This window comes from Molothrus ater, chromosome 28, assembly GCF_012460135.2.
Source record: "Molothrus ater isolate BHLD 08-10-18 breed brown headed cowbird chromosome 28, BPBGC_Mater_1.1, whole genome shotgun sequence".
NCBI classification, from domain to species: Eukaryota; Metazoa; Chordata; class Aves; order Passeriformes; family Icteridae; genus Molothrus; species Molothrus ater.
Window position 1 is genome coordinate 3,207,336 of NC_050505.2, and position 16,939 is coordinate 3,224,274.

The following is a 16,939-nucleotide window of genomic DNA, read 5'->3' on the forward strand; positions in this document are numbered from 1 at the left end:
GATGTAGTGATTCTTATAGGCTGTATGTAAATGCTGTAGGATTTATATATTGTACTAGATTGGTTAGTGAGAATTAGAATATTCAACACAGAAGAAGATTTATTGTATTGGAATGGGAACCTCGCTCTCTTACCCCTTTTACTCTTTCACCCTCTCATCCTCTCTCCCCCTCTCTTCTCTCAGTCCTGCTCTGAGCTGTGCCTGGCAGCTCCCAGCAGGGCCCTGCCCTTGGCCCTTTGCAATAAACCCCAAATTCCCCACCTGGCTGCAGAGATCTCTCATCTCCATCCATCCCCACCGTCCTACCCCTGACACTCCTACACATCCCAAACCTTCCCCTGCTGCAGAACCACCTGCAGTACCTTGGAAAGGCAGCAAGTCCCCAGTGCTGTCACACCTGTGGCCCAAATGTCCCTGCTCTGTGACCAGGGACCATCCCAGGGCTCTGCTGGGGGGACAATTCCTTCTCACCTGGCCAGGCTCTGTTCCTGCACGCCTTGACCACAGGTCTCTAAGGAATTTATTAATAAAAACCAAATTTGCCTTGTGATTTCCCATTGGGAGGGATCTGAGAGCACAGAAAACAACTGCCTTCACCTTCTTCCTGTGCTGCCACTTGCCCCAGAGCTCAGGCTGTGCCTGGAGCACTGTGTTCCCTCGGCACAAGCAGGGGCTTATCTGCACCTGGGGAAGGGCTCACCTCTGCAGAGCTACTGTATGATTACAGGCCATGACTCAAGCCAAAAAGTGCAAATTACAGCAAGGGGGAGGAGAGAGGAGCTGCTAAATTACACCTAATATGGAGAAGGATTGGGGAACAGATTGAGATGCCACCACTGCTGGATGGCACAGGGCTGGGAGATGGTAAAATCTTCATTATCAGATAAATGGATGCCCAGAGGGACCTTTGGAAAGGGGTTTTATTTCCCTAAAATTCTTGGTGTCTGTTTGTACAACATTGCACTATTACAGCTGTTGGTAAATAAAGAAACCCAAACATTGGCACTAGAATAAAAATAACGTGGGGCAAAGGGTGGGAATAAGACACAGGCAGGTCCTGATGAGAGAGTCAACACTTCTCTGCTGCCCAGGGTGCCCAGTCAGGGTTTGGCCAGGGGTGCATGGTGGCACGTCACTGGTGCCACTCAGAGGATGTGCCACGGACCTGTTTGCCAAGTTAGTCAGCACAGCCCACAGTGCCAGCCCTGGTAAACAAGGGCACCTCTCCCTGTGCTCCTGGTCTGTGCCAGGATTGCTCATTTCTATCCCCATCTTTCTCCACTCTCTGCTGAGTTTATCTCAGAGTAAACAAGGGCAAACACAGATCCTGGTGTCCAGTGAACCCGTGAGGCAATCACCACCCGGCTTCCCAGGAGCTCTACTCAACCTCATTTCTTAGAAAAGAGAAAAAAAAAGGAAAAGAGACAAGGAGCTGCTATTATTGCAGTCAGAGGCTGTGTCATGCTGGGCTCTGCAGCTAAATTTATTCAGTGTTTACTGTAAGCAAGGACAGTGGGAAGCCTTCCGAAACGGCACAGGGGCTGCTCCCATTTTGTCTCAGCTCTCAATCACGCCTGGCTTGAACCATTTTTATCCTGACACAAATGGAAAATATTTTCCTGGTTTCATTTCTACTGATCAAAGATACTTCCTCAACAGAGAGGAGCCCCACAGCCCCAGGGGTGGGTGGGGGGAGAAGTCCCCGAGGAAAGAATTTGCCTGAGGGGAACGTGGGACAGAGCTCAGAGCAGATGGGGCACATCAGGACAGCACCCCTGAGAGTCAGGACACTGTCCCAGAAGTCAGGACACCGTCCCACCAGCCCAGGGGCACGTGGCCAGGCTATTATTCCTTTCTCTTCTCCAATTAATCTGCCAAACCAGCAGCTTGGTGTTCACCGTGTGCCTGCCAAACTCAGCACCAGGAGCACCTTGGGGTGAGGATCCCCTTTGCTTCCCCAGCTGATCACAGAGCTCTGCAGAAGGGCAGGGGTTGGGGTCAGATATCTGTTTACTTTCTCTGTAAGGTTTCCCTAAACAGCTTTGGAAAATGCTCCTTCCACAGTGGCCGGAACTGACTCAGCTCTGTGCACAGAGGGTGCTGGACATGAGCTCATGGCCTCAGCCACCTGACGTCACACTCAGCACTGTTTACTGACAGACCACAGCTTTTAGTTTGGTTTTTTTGTTCCCATCAGAGTGGTGAGGGCTCCCCATGTGTCCCCTGACCCTACAACCTCCCTCGGTCTCACACAGACCCTCGCGATGGGCAGATCCTCTCCACAAGGCAGACACTCAGTCAAACAGGATTTACTTCTCCCAGGCAGATGCCAACAACTCCAGAGCACAAACTGCTGGCTGGGCTTCTGGTTCGACCCTGAACCACTGAGGGCTCAGATCCCAGGCTCACCATCAGCACTTTTCTGCTCAGCCAGACCCTGCTAGAGGGACTACACTGCTTGCTGTACACACAGCATCACCCCTCTCCCCTTCCCTCCCCTCCCTCCCAGAACTGAAATCTACTGGCAGCTCTAAACTGGTTCTTTTTCATCTGAACTGCTGCATAAATAACCCAGCAGACAGCCTGAAGCCCCCGCACGCTGACACCTGACAGCGAGTCAAGGGCAGATCTGGAGAATAAAGACAAGGCTCCCGTGCAAACAAGGCATCACTCACTGAGGCTGAGACTGGGGCTGTGGGGAAACATCCAGAACATTGCTGGGAGAGTTAAACCCCTCTGGGGGCAGGGGCTGCTGGTGGCAGCACTGGGGCTGGGGGCTCTGCTGGAGCCGGGACACCAGGGGAAGCTCTCTGAGCTGTCCCGAGCTGCCCCGTGTTATAAGTAAAAAAATCGGCCAATTTTTATTTTTTTTTGGGAAAAAAAAGGGTTGCAGAACCAGTTAAACCAGTTGCTGCCAAGGTGAAGTTCTGCCTGTTTGTTATTGCAATCACCGGTCGTTCTCGTTAATTGCTCCTTTTGTATCGGTAAGGCCCTGCCTGGGGCTAAGCTGATGCTCCTGCTACCCAGACGGTGAGAGGAGGGGACATGGGGGAGGCATCAGAGAGAATGCAAAATAACCTCAGCACCAGCATGCCATGGGAAGCTACCCCACCAAACTTACTGAAAAGACCCCAAAAAAAACGAGCCAATACAGAATTAAGAGATCAGAGTGATGTCTGGACATGAGGAACAGCGTGCCGAGCCTGCAGAGATGCCAAAAACCTTTGCTGCCCCTCGCCCTGACCACGACCTCAGCCGGAACCAAGACCACAACCCTAGAAATCTCAAAAGCTGCTACACAGGGCTACATCCACTGCTTGGGTGAGGACTGGACCCCCAGCTCTGCTCCTCAGTGGGCAAAGCTGCACTTTTCTCCTCCTTCGAGTCACTCTGGGAGCGGCAACAGCAAAACCGCGGATCCCTTGAGCTGATCGCTTTTACTGAAGTCATCAAAAGAAGGAAACGTCTCCTGCCCTGTTTGTTTCACCCCAGAGGTGATTCAGGGCTCCTGGGAGCCTCCCTGCTCCAGTTCTGCCCAGCTCAGACCTGTGGCAGGCGGCTCTGCTCTGGTGCCTGGAGCTGCCAGCCTTGTCTGTCCCACAGATAGGTTTTACAGCCCTGAGCTGCTCTTTGAGCAGGGCTGACGTGTGCAGCTGAGGCAGCTTTCTGGGGAAAACAACACTGGCAAAAGTTCACTTACCTGCCCTAACAGCTGCAGTGGCCTTGGGGGCAGCCAGAGCCCCAGCACAAACCTGAATGACAGCCCTGGAGCACCTCCCATCCTCCTGCAGCAGCTGAACCTGGGGAGGATCATGCAAAAAAAGCCCCCAAAATACCCCAATGCAGCCAGCAGCCCCTGTGGCTCAGGCACTGCCACAGGGATGGGAAGGGGATCACAGAAATTGCTTTTCTAGCAGCTTCAAAGCAAAGTTGCTGGGCCACCAGAGATGGTGGTAGGAGCCAAACACCATCTGTTCTCTCCCAGAAACTCTTTTGTTAGTGGAGAAATGAGCTATAAGGCTGATGACTCTGCAGTGCCAAGCTCATCTCCCAGACGATCAGCACAGCCCTGACTCCCTGATAAATCTCCACAGATGCAGCTTTGCTCTTCCCCTCCTTCCCTTCCCTTCCCTTCCTGGTATTCTTCTCCCAGTGTTATTCAGCTACACAAACCTCAGCCATTTCTCTCCAGAACACAGCCAGGTCAGGAGCTCCCTCTGCCCCATTTCCCTTTGCTTTGACACAGAATTAAGGAACTGAAAACTGAATACTTCTCAACAAGGCTGTGCCTCTCACCTTGGGTTTAGCTCTTTCAGCACGAAGCCAGTGTTTCCCAGCCTGGGCTGCTTGCAGAGTTTCAAACATTGCACAGAGGTCAGCCAGGCTTTCCCCTGTGCCTGGCCCCAGACAGAGCCATGGTCCTGAGCCTTTGGTGCCCCCTGCCTAGCCCAGGATCTCCTCTGCAGGGCTACAACCCTCCCTGGGTAGCCCAGACCACCTTTAATGTTACAGATGGATAATGAGATGATTGGCTGTCACAATTAAATGGTAACTATTGTGTGAATATCAAGAAAAGCTTTAGTGATGTACAGTTATGTTGTTGTGGTTTAGGTGTCCCTGTTCTCCCCATAGTTCCCTTTCCCCTGTGTTGTGACCATCAGACAGCCTGGGCTGTCTAGGACAGGTACAAAGTGTGGGATTTTCAGGGTTCCCCAGACAGAGGGGGGAATGAGAATCTGACTCCATGTTCTCAGGAGGCTGATTTATTATTTTATGATCTATATTATACTAAAGAATGCTGTACTAAACTATGCTAAAGAATAGAGAAAGGATACAGGCAGAAGGCTAAAAGATAATAATGAAAAACTCGTGACTCTCTCCAGAGCCCTGACACAGCTGATGGTGATTGGTCATTAAGTTAAAACAATTCACATGAAACTAATGAAACAATCACCTGTTGGTAAACAATGTCCAAAGCAGCAAAACACAGGAGAAGCAAATCAGATCATTATTGTTCTCATTTTTCTCTGAGGCTTCTCAGCTTCTCAGGAGAGAGATCCTGACAAAGGGATTTTTCCAGAAAATGTGATGGTGACAAAAAGAAGGTGTGCACATGTGTCCCTTACCTGGGGCATCTGGGAATGGAAAAGCTTGGGGGTGCTCAGGGGGTGCAGCATGGCAACACCTGGGCTCCAATCCAGTTCCAAAGCAGTTTCCACTGATAAATGGCAGAGAGGAGCTGAGTGACAGACTTTGGGAAGGGCCAGGGCTGCTGGTGCAACCCCAGGGGTATAAAAGACTGAGCATCCATCTTGAAGTCATGGTGTGCACAAGGGGCATTTCCCAGCACTGCAACTTTTTCCTTATGTTGTATTTTTGTTAAGGTTTAATAAACCTTTTTAAATTTTCAGAGTGAGCAGTTGTTTCTCACAGCACCCTCAGCCCCAAGCTGTTCACCCCATGGTGCCCCAGGTGAGGAGGGGGATCCTGAAGGGCAGCACGGCTCCTTCCCCTGAGCTGTGTGGGGCAAACCCTGTTGGGATAATAAACCTTAAATAAACCTTTTTAAATTTTCAAAGAGAGCAGTTGTCTCTCACCCTTAACACATCCCCAGGCTGCCCCAGTGCCACCATCCTGCCCCACCCTTGGTACCCACCCTGCTCCCTCCATCCAGCTCTGGGGGCAGCCACGTGTGGTGTTCACAGGCCCTCTGCACAGAGAGAAGCTGTGAGACAAGCAGAGAAGAAGGAAAACACAATTCTGATCTTGCTTGCTGTGCCAAAGTAGAATGCAATGTGGAGATTGGTCACCCAAAGTGAGGATGTTCTGTTCCCTTGGCCTGTCAGGGCCAGGTGTGTGTGTGTGTGTGGGACTGTCATGGGACAGCCACGAGAGAATGAGAGTGTGAGCAGTGTGAGCAAGAGTGAGTGCAGGGCAGATTCAGTTTAGATGAAATGTACCTATTATAGTATAATAAAGTCATTAATTAGCCTTCTGATATCCATGGAGTTCTCCTCATCATTCTCTCTCCCCTTCGTCAGAGTCACCTTTGATTTACAATGGCCACGGTGGCTTTGGGGGGCACTGCAGACCCCCAGAAGGAGGAGCAGTGTAAAAACTATTTACTGCAACACAACAGAGCAGCACAAAGGCACCAAGGCACATCCTGTCTGCCACCTCTCCTGCAGCAGAGGAAGGGCTGGGCAGAGATTCCAGCCCCAGGAGCGGGCACGGCGGCGCCGAGCGTGTGCGGGGCGCTGTGACAATGACCCGGGCCAGCCCCGGGCCAGCCCCCAGCCCTGCCCCACGGCAGGATTTCCGTGGGCCCGTCCCCGAGGCAGCACACAATGAACTGTCTGACAGCTGGAGACGGCTCTGCCTGCGCCCCTCTCCAGCCACGGCTCCTCGGGACCTGCAGGAAGATCAAACAGGAAACTGGGCAGAGAAAGAAAAGGTTGTTCGTGCTCCAAAGTCCAAACTTTCATTCCTGACCCGGCAGGAAGATGCTGAAGTCATCAGTGTATTCAGGCATAGAATATCAGGGATATTCAAATACATTCCTTGGCTCGCAGGGGAATAGCAGGACATGAAGGGCTGGTGCCATCCCAGGGTGCTGGTGCCATCCCAGGGTGCTGGTGCCATCCCAGGGGGTTGGTGCCATCCCAGGGTGCTGGTGCCATCCCAGGGGGTTGGTGCCATCCCAGGGTGCTGGTGCCATCCCATGGTGCTGGTGCCATCCCATGAGGTTGGTGCCATCCCAGGGTGCCAGTGCCATCCCAGGGTGCTGATGCCATCCCATGATGCTGGTGCCATCCCAGGGTGCTGATGCCATCCCAGGGTGCTGATGCCATCCCAGGGTGCTGGTGCCATCCTAGGGGGTTGGTCCTGCTGGCACATGATGGAGTTTTCCCCCTTAAATTCCCACCCTGCTGCACACTCCCGGGTGTTGCTCACCTGCATCCCCACAGACAAGGCTGTTCTTTGTGTGGCAATGCCCTGGATAGCAGCCCAGCACTGTGTTTCAGGAATGATCTCCCGTGACATGTGGGGAGCACCACAGCCAGAGTTTCTCTTTGCAAGATGGATTGCAGAAGTCTCAAGCACCAAGAGAATCAGCTGTGGCTTCCTTACACAGCAAGGCCTTGCATTTCCAGACCCTGCAGTCCCACAGCAGCCACACCAGATGTGTCCTCAGCTCTGCTTTGCTGCATTCAGGGCTTCTCTCAAGGGGTCCTGCCTGGTAAAAGTGCCAGAAGTTTCTGTTTCTTTTCTGTTTCTTACCAGACGTGATTTACTTACTGTAACTGGCTATCCGTCATGCCCTGCACTGCATTATTAACTTGGTGATCGTACATTTAGCAGAGAATTTATGACAAATCAGGAGACATTCATTATCAGTAACACCACAGGCTTTACTCTTATATGGTCTCCCTGCACAGAGCAATGCTTGGCTCAGCCAGCTCCAGCCATTCCCTGGGCCAGAGCAGGCCAGGGCTGCTCTGCACACTTCTGGGGCTGCATTCCCCTCACTTAGAAAAAATTCTCCTTATTTTTTCCCCTATTAAAATATTTTCTGATGGAATTTAACTGGCTTAATTGTGCCATCGTGCCTTCTGTTGTCTGAAAACCAGGATGTTTTTCCTGTTTTCAGGCCAGGGAGCTGTGTGAGGATTGTCTGAGACATTATCTGTGCTTCCCAGCAACTGAACTGCAACAGAAGTGCCCTTAAAAGACTCTCCTTATCCTGAACCTCTGACCTGGAGACAAACATCCCCTCCTTCCTGTACCTCTGAACTGGGGACAAGTACCTGCCCTGTCCCATATCTCGGAAATGGGGACCACAGGAGGAGTCACAAGGAGCACAGATGGCCAAGTTAAACTCTTGGGGTTTCTGAGCAAAGGCTACCGTGTCCTGCCGTGAGATTTGCACAAGTGTTCCCAGATGTTCTATTAAAGAAAGAGCAACCACAGAAAAACCCAAGCAATGGCCAAACAAACAGAAATCTCAGGTGGAGTCCCAGAGGCACACAAGTCCCAGAGCAGAGAGGCTGTGGGCAGGTTGGAGACAGGGCAGGCACTGCCATTCGCATGACCTGGACGCCTGACAACCTCCCAGGAATTTGGATTCCAAGAGCAGCACAATGAACCAGCTCCTCCTTGACCTTAGAGCCATCCCCCAGCTGTCTGCAGAGCACTGCATCTCGGAAACCTTCCCATCTTGGAAACCCTTCCCAGCAGCCAGTGGCATTTCTGGCCCCTGAGAAAGGCTGGGCTTCCCCAGCTGAGGAGCCAGAGCTCCAAGCCAGGGAAGGGATGGGAAGAGCAGAGATGGCTGGAGGCTCCTGGACATTTCCCATTCTTAGGTTTTCACTGAGTGGCCTGAAGACAAAGCAAATATCTACATCTATCTATCTATCTATCTATCTATCTATCTATCTATCTATCTATCTATCTATCTATCTATATCTATATATATATATCTATCTTTTTATCTATCTCTATATCTCTATATCTCTATATCTCTCTCTATATATATCTATATCTCTATATCTATCTTCTTTATCTATATTTATGTATCTATATTTATATCTATATATCCTCTTTATCTATATCTATATCTCTATATCTCTACATATCTATCTATCTATCTATCTATCTATCTATATCTCTATATATCTATATATCTATATACCTATATACCTATATATCTACATTTCTATATTTCTATATATCTGTATCTATATCTATATCTATATCTATATCTATATCTATCTATATCTAATCACCCATATCTATCTGTTCCATCTCACAGGATATTCTGAGTCTCAGTTTCTCAATGCCCCATGGCTGGGAAGGGCTGGGCAGCGCTGGTGCTCCACGGGGGCTGCTGCATCCTCTGACCCCAAATGGGTGCTCCAGACCGTGCAGGCTTTGGCAGCAGCCAGTGGAGGGAAAGCTATGCAAAACATGCCCCAGGGAGCTGCCAGGCATCCCGGATTACCTTCTTTGGAGCGCTTTTGGAGGTTACATGAAGGCAAAGCCAGTTCTTTGCAGGAGTTTGTGGCTGCTCCAGCTCCCTCCAGCTCCTGCCCTGGGGCTGCCAGATACCTGCCCGGTCCCGGGGCTTTCCTGGCAGCAAAACCGCCCCCATCCCCAGCACCCCGAGCCCGTCCCGCCGGGAGGAGAAGCAGAGCACAATTAGAGATGTGGCTGCGCCTCTCTGCAGACGGTGGGGATGGGAATTAATCCTCCCATTAACGGGTGAAATGGAGCGTTTGCGTCTCACAAAGCAATTACACAAGAATAGACGGGGAACGATGATAGAAATCACATCTTCTCTCAAGTTGCTCTCCAATCCAACACATGAATAATTCCTCCTAGGCATTACTGGGAAAGCAGTATTAAAACACCCATATAAACAAGAATTACTGGAAAAAAACAGACGAGGCATGCTTCATCGCTCTGTCAGAGCCAAGCACAACTAAATTTATACAAAGTGGGCAGAGAAGCTTGAAGGGGCAAAGACATTTGTTACTGCTCTGTGTGAGATGAGCTCACAAGGAACGCGTGCTTGATCTTGGCAGCTTTTTGATGTCTTACTCCTAAAGCATCAGCTTTAGTCTCGGTTTCCATGGCAGATACTTTTCTGAGCTTGTATCTTCCCCAGATATTGCTAATTTATGCTGTCAGCCACATCTCTGCAAATACCTGCAGAGTGATTCCATGTGCAGTGGGAGTGGTGAAAACAAGGCGCACGTGAACCTGCCTCAGCTCTTGGTTTTTGACCAGGGGACAAAAAAAAAAGGGTTTGTTTTCTTCAGCCCACAAGATCTTGGCTGATCTCCTGGCACTGAATTTTGCCCCGAGTACCCTGACACTGTGTTATCTGTCCTGTGAAGCAAAGCACTTTGAGCATTTCATCCAGGCACGTGTTTTGGGCAGATTTACCCCCCAGTGCAGCTCTGAGCAGGAGGGGTTGGGCAGCACATGTGGCCCCGCTTCCTTCTGCTCCCCCATCACATTTCATGTTAGCACAGTCTACAAACCATGAGATCTTTTCCAGGCAGCCACACCAAAACTGTTCTATTTCCAGGGTGGATTTATCAGCCCTGCAAATGTTGAACAAGCAGCTGACGAATTGGTCTCACCAATTTGGCAGGGCCGTGGCAAGGTGAGAGGCTGCACGTCTGCCTGGTGGGAGAAGAATCCCCGGGACTTGCAAAGCTGTTGTTTACACACTGAAGCACAGAACATCCAGCACATACAAAAGGAATTGTGAAAAACTTGTAAAAAGCAACTCACACAATGACAGAACCACAGGAAGCGATGGCACGTGCAGAGAGAGCTCATGCCAGGGCAAAGTCCTGGCAGCACTGAGGAAACCCATGTCCTGGCAGGATATGGGCACTGCAGGGTTCAGGGCTGCTTCAGGATGTGCCCAGCAGCACCAAGTCCCAAGTCCCAGGTAGAAAAGTAGCCAGACACTGAAATGAGGCCACCCCCTCTCCTAAGGAAAGAAGCCTGGCAAGTCCTGGCCAGCTGGAAGTTGATCTGAGCCTGGCTGGAGCTGGGCTTGCCAATCATTCTGGGGCTCAGGAGCAACCTGCCCTGCTCACAGTTCACCTGGTGACCAACAAGTCACAGGTAATCCCCTTCTCCATTCTGAGCCAGCACAAACATCTACACAAAGGCTTCAGGTGTGCTCAGCTCTTCACTGCTCCTGCTGAGTGCTAGAGAGGCCCAGACATATCCCCTGAGTGTGGCTCAGACATGTCCCCTCCCTCTGTTCGAAGGAGCTGAAGTTTTAAAGGGAATGTGGAATAAAAAGCATCTGGGTGATGTTTCCTTGGATCTGTTCTTCAGTGTGGTCAGAGGTGATTTCCGCAGCTCTCTGGTAAAAAAGGGAAACCCCTGGTCTGAGTGGGATGGGGACAGAGGCTGCTCCTGGAGCCTTTCAGCCAGGATGAGTAGCAGGGTCAGCAGCAACAGTAAACAAATTTCTACTTTCCTAAACAGAGCCTCTGCAGCATCCGGCCGCTTTAAAACATTAACCAAAATACACTTATCTCTGGCTCCTGGCCTTAAGTGACTCTTGAACCCACAGCTATTCTGGGCCAGGTTGGATTGTGCTCAGTGCAGTCCAGGTGTGTGAGGCCAGCAGGAGCACTGGTGGGCAGAGGCAGCCCCTTGCTGGCAGCTGTGCCCTGCTCACAGTGCCCCTCGAGTGAGAAGGGACCCAAAGGGACATTGAGTGCAGCTCCCTGCTCCTCACAGGAGCCAAAACTGACCTGCATGACTAAGAGAGAGTCCTCCCAGCCCAAGGGCTTGTCATTGACCAAGGGTGGTATGGAAAGCCTTGTGGAGCAGAGGTGAGTTTTCTTTCCAGCACTAATGAGCATGAAATTTAAGCAAAAGGACACTGGAGGCAGGAGCAGGGCAGCAGACTGAGTTTTCTTGCTCTCCCTGAGACCATTGCCATGTGCAGCTGAGGGTGTAACACCCAGGGAAGTCATCTCAGGGGATTTTATGGATCACCTGCCTCTGGGACAACACTTGTCAGTCAGAAACTGCAGCTCTGTGTGCACTAAAGATGAGCTGCACCTGCTGGGAAGCAGAAAGGAACCCATGTCCAGACAGGAGCAGGTTTGCAGTGTTGGCAGTGGAGACAGAGCCAAGTTCTTGGCTGTTTGCACAGGCTCCAGCCTGTTGCTAGCATTGCAGCAGGTCTCACCTGGAGATTTACTCATTTATGATTTGATATATTGTGCACACAGTGCTGTTGACATGCAGCAAGGACAGCAGTGCAGTTTGGGCTGTGCTGGCTCAGTCCCATGGTTGAAGCCTGCTCTGTAGTGGGTCAAAAAACCCCAACATTTCCAGAAGAAGAAGAAGAAGAAGAGTTCCAGAAGCAGAGAGGACTTTTCATCTCGTCCGCACGACAGGAAAGTTGGCAACTTAAATGTTAAACTTTGCCTGCGACTGTTGGTTGTTGACATCATCGTGATCTCACCGCTGTAACCGGAGCCCTCCGGCTTTTTCCTCCAGCCTGCCTTTAAATACCACTCCTGGAGGCAGCACAGCAGCGGGGCAGAGCCGGCAGAGCTTCGATGAAAGCAAAGACGAGCTCCAGCACTGCAGCCATGTCCACATCGCTGCGGGTGAGCCCCTCGGTCCATGGGTACCGCTTCGACACCGCGCTGCGCAAGAAAGCCGCGGCCAACATCTTCGAGAGCATCAACGAGGCGTCCCTGCAGAAACTCTTCAAAAACTCCGGCGACAAGAAGGCGGAGGAGAGAGCCAAGATAATCCTCGCCACCGACCAGGACATGGAGGAAAAAACGAGAGCGCTGATGGCACTAAAGCAGAGGAGAAAAGACAAACTGCTGCAGTTCCTGACGTTTCGGAAATACTCCATCAAAGTTCACTGAGCTGGCGGAGGGAGAACGTCTTGTGACGGGACTGTTTGAGAGCTCCCAGCACGCTCAGCATGCTCGGCTGCCCCGTGGGCCTGGGGACCTGAGAGTCCATGCAGGGGGCTCCAGCTCCACTGCAAACCATGAGCCAACAGCGGCAGCACTGTGGCCAGCAGCATCGGTGCCCATGGCACATTGGTGTGGCCAGCAGCATCGGTGCCCACAGCAGGACTGGTGTGACCAGCAGCATCGGTGCCCACGGCAGCACTGACGTGGACAGCAGCACTGGTATGGCCAGCAGGATCAATGCCCACAGCACATCGGTGTGGGCAGCAGCCTGATCAGTGCCCATGGCACATTGCTGTGGCCAGCAGCACTGGTGTGACCAGCAGCACTGGTATGGCCAGCAGCATCAATGCCCACAGCACATCAGTGTGGACAGCAGCCTGATCAGTGCCCATGGCACATTGCTGTGGCCAGCAGGATCAGTGCCCATGGCAGCACTGGTATGGCCAGCAGCATCAATGCCCACAGCACATCGGTGTGGGCAGCAGCCTGATCAGTGCCCATGGCACATCAGTGCCCACAGCAGCTCTGGTGTGGCCAGCAGGACCAGTGCCCATGGCACACTGGAGTGGACAGCAGCATCGATGCCCACAGCACATCAGTGTGGACGGCAGCCTGATCAGTGCCCATGGCACAATGGTGTGACCAGCAGGACCGGTGTGGCCAGCAGGACCAGGGTCCATGGCACATCAGTGGGGACAGCAGCCTGGTGGCCAGAGGCTCGCAGAGAGACACAGCAGCTCCCAGCTGGGGCAGTCGAGCTCCTCTGGGCAGCCACGGGACTGAGCTGGGGGAAGCCCCCACACCCAGGACCTCCTGATGGACTTGGTGCTCACAGGTTCGCTCTGCCTCTGAGCCCCGGTGCTGTGGTGGTGGGGGGCTCTGGAGACCTCCCAGCTGCTGGGCAGGGTCACTTTGAATCTGTGAAATGCCCCCAAAGGCAGCGTGTGGTGCAGTGAGTTCAGCCATCCGGGAAAGCGTCAGCTCCAGAGACACTGCACAGCTGGGCCTTTCCTTGCCAAGCTCTGTGTGTGCAGGAAAAGTCTTTTGCACAGAAGCAATAATAATGACAGATTTCCCTGAATTTACTGTGAAGTTCCTTAATATTATGTTCACTTACCACTAACACTAAAAATCTAAATATAATAACTACAGTTCTTCTCTGTGTAGGTGACAGCCACTATTAGATGAGTACTTACTTCATGGCAATATTTTATGACAATGTTAATATTATATTGGCTATAATTTATTGCATACAGTGATGTGAAAACTAATAAATTATGAAGTAAATCTAAATTATCTTGTCTGAAATGCTCAGTTCTCCTGGAGTGGTGGGGTTAGACTTTTTTTGGCATTTCATAGAGGTCTGGTTTAGGAGCAGACTACCTGCACCTGTCCCTCATTCCCCAGATATGGCTTTGGCAGCCCAAAGGATGTGGAGCAGCCCCTGGCTCCCCCATCCCACCTGCCAGCACCAGCCTGGCCCACAATTGCTATGGCAACCATGTCATTTCCCCAGAAAAGCCTCACCAAATTTATTGCTAATCAACTCCAGCGTCAGTTTCCCCCTCTGTAATAAAGCAGAATTACATCTTCTGCATTGAGGAAAGGTGTAGAAAATGACAGTTCAGGAGCGTGGCTTGTCAGCCTTTGGCATTTCTGCAGAGCAGAGAAAACATGGGCTTGGCTCCTCACCATCCAAAGAAACAGCAGTAAGTTACAAAGCTTTGGCAGCAGAACTGGACTGTTTTTCTGCAGGTTGTGCTGTACTATCATGATAGACGATGCTGAAAGTACTTAAAAATAGCAAAGACTGGTTATTTATAAGTCTGTCCTCTAATAACCTGATGGTTTAGATAAAAACATTCCCATGACTCTGCTTAGAGCAACAAAGATAAAGCAGCTTGGAAGAGCAATAGCCCAGCTACAGTTGTTTTTGTTTTTTTTTTGCCTACAGTAAGAACTCCAAATTGCCAATAAGTCAGGGAGACTGGAAATAATCTTTTAAGTCACCTAATAGAATGGGCAATTATAATTATTTATAACTGGACTGGGATGCACGATGATTTCCCCTCCCAGGAAGACCAGTGCTGGATTTGGCAGAGCCTTGTCACCCTTTGGGCCCCCAAAATCAAACCCAGCCAGGGCCAATGCTGGATTTGGCACAGCTTTGTCACTCTCTGGGTCCCAAAACCAAACCCAGCTGGGGCCAATGCTGGATTAGGCAGAGCCTTGTCACCCTTTGTGTCCCCAAAACCAAACCCAGCTCCCCTTTGCTACAAATGACCTGGGCAGCATTTGCCAGCAGCCTTTCCTTGAAAGAAGGAAGCAAATTTTGCAGAAGCCAAGCTTGTGGCAGACTGAAATCCACACCCTCTGAAGTGGTTGCTGCTGGCACGTCCTGGGATTGCCCAGACAGTCCTGTTCACAAGATTTGCACAACATGATTCATAACATCTGCTGACTTGGGGATTTTATAGTCCCTCTTGTCTCATTACATTGAAATCATTAGCCTGAGTGGTATCCCTGATAAATAAAGGCCACTTACTAAGAAGTTATGTGATTATTGGGTATTTACAGTGAAAAAAGGCACTTTTCCTTGGTTGTAGCCTGTCTGCTGCTTTGGCAGGTTTGTTCTCCAGGAACGTGCCTTACTCAAAAGGCTCAACAAAACCTGCAGTGAATTCTCATGGAACACAGGCCAAAAAGAGGTTGAGGTAGAAATGCCCAACCATCCCAAGGCCCTTGCCCACTCTGCAAGAATTAGGAGTTCTCGCTGGTTTAACCTCCCCTGGGCAGGTAAGAAGGGTTTAGCTTCTAGTTTTAGAATCACAGCCTAATGTTTGGGTTGAAACTATACTTGCACATGGGGATACCATAGATTGGTTCAGGTTTGAGAGGTGTGGGAGTCTCGGAATCTCTGCTGCCCACAGTGACCCTGAGGTGTGTTGGAAAGTCTCTTTTCCCAGCCTGGTGCTTGAAGAAGGAGTCAGAGCTCTTCAGTTCTCAGCCTCAAGGTTGTTTATTGTTTCTTATCTATAAAATTCTTTCTTTGGCCTGCTGAAGTCTGTTCAGCAGGACAGACAGAGGCACTCTGGCCACCCTCGGGGCAGTGCTATCTTTTTATACTAAAAATTATGTGTACATATTTTACCATAACTTCCCAATACCTATCACCTATGTTAGACAGTGAGCTTCTACTCTAAATCAATCTAAAAATGCCAACATCACCCAGAAGATGGAGGCCAAGAAGAAGAAGAAGGAAAAAGGACAAGGCACGCCCAGATTCCTCCATCTTGGGACCCTGAACCCCATTCTAAAAACCTCAAAAATCTATCTTTCACCCCATGACAAATTCACTATCATTCTACTTAAACTTTTGTGGCTTGTAAATCCTCATATAAGCTTGGCAATTTTTTCCATGGGTCGTGATCAAAGGCACAGGGCTTTGTGCCAAGGCCTCTGAGCCCCCTGGGCTCAGCAGACAGTTTACATCTAAAGCATTCCCAGTCCAGTAAATGTATGGAAGAAACCATGTTAATGTTAATTACTCATTCTTGCAGTTTGAGTAAAATAAATAAATTGAGAATAGATGTCTCCAAATATGTTGGGAGATTCCGTAATTGTTTGGTGAACTTCTGCATGCACAGTACAAGAGAGAAGGATATAGTCAATTACAAACAACTAGACAGCTGAAGAGCACTGGTTTTTGAATTCTAGTTTAAATACAGAAGGGAAAGAAGCACGAGACTTCTTTGGGTGTGGATTGGTCCAGTGGCATTTGCAGTTTCAACTTTTTTTGCCCGTAAAAATACTCACACTTTGACAAGCTGAAGCAGTCTGTCAGAGGCAGCCAGAGGGATGTCCCGGGTTCTGAGAGGATGGCAGAGATTAGTTTGGGTTTGGGAGGTGTGGGAGGGCAGGTCAGGGCGGTGCTGTCACTGTCACCAGCCCTTCCTGAGCTGCCGGTGCCGAAGTCCCGGCGCCTGCGGGGCCAGGAGCAGAGCCCATTGTCAGCCTCCGGCACAACAAACAGAGGAAAAGGCTGTTCAAGGAATTTCCTCCCTGCAGGAGCCGGGCGTTTCCATTAATTCTTCTCCATGAGTCAGGCTGGCTGTACTGGGTGTCCCCTGTCCCAGCATCCTGAGGAACGTGAGGATGAACAGCTAATTTTATCCAGCTTGTCTAATGCCCTGCTTGGCAGCCGTGCTGGGAGGGTGCTGGTGGCTCCCCACTAGCACTGCTGGGTAGGGAGAAGCCACAGAAAGGCAGGACACAAACTAAGGAGAAGACTTTTGGCAGAAGCTCTGGCTTAATGGACTGAGGAAGGTGGGGAGCAACTCAAGGTGCTGTATTGAATTCGCAGGCAATCCCAACGAGGGGATAAAGAATGATGCATCTGACTCCATCTTATCAGAAGGCTAATTAATTATTATACTATATTATTCTTTATTATACTA

The 16,939-nt window shown here is 50.5% G+C and overlaps 1 protein-coding gene across 1 annotated transcript; it reads left to right on the forward strand.

Annotated features, from left to right (window-relative positions):
* The first annotated feature begins 12,094 nt into the window (after positions 1–12,094).
* On the forward strand, positions 12,095–13,769 carry TCIM (transcriptional and immune response regulator). Its single transcript, XM_036396562.1, has one exon. The coding sequence runs from the start codon at positions 12,108–12,110 to the stop codon at positions 12,426–12,428; it is 321 nt and encodes a 106-aa protein (XP_036252455.1). The 5' UTR covers positions 12,095–12,107; the 3' UTR covers positions 12,429–13,769.
* Positions 13,770–16,939: the final 3,170 nt, after the last annotated feature.

Coding starts and splice junctions, on each gene's coding strand:
- TCIM (XM_036396562.1), top strand. CDS start 12,108: ATGAAAGCAAAGACGAGCTCCAGCACTGCAGCCATGTCCACATCGCTG.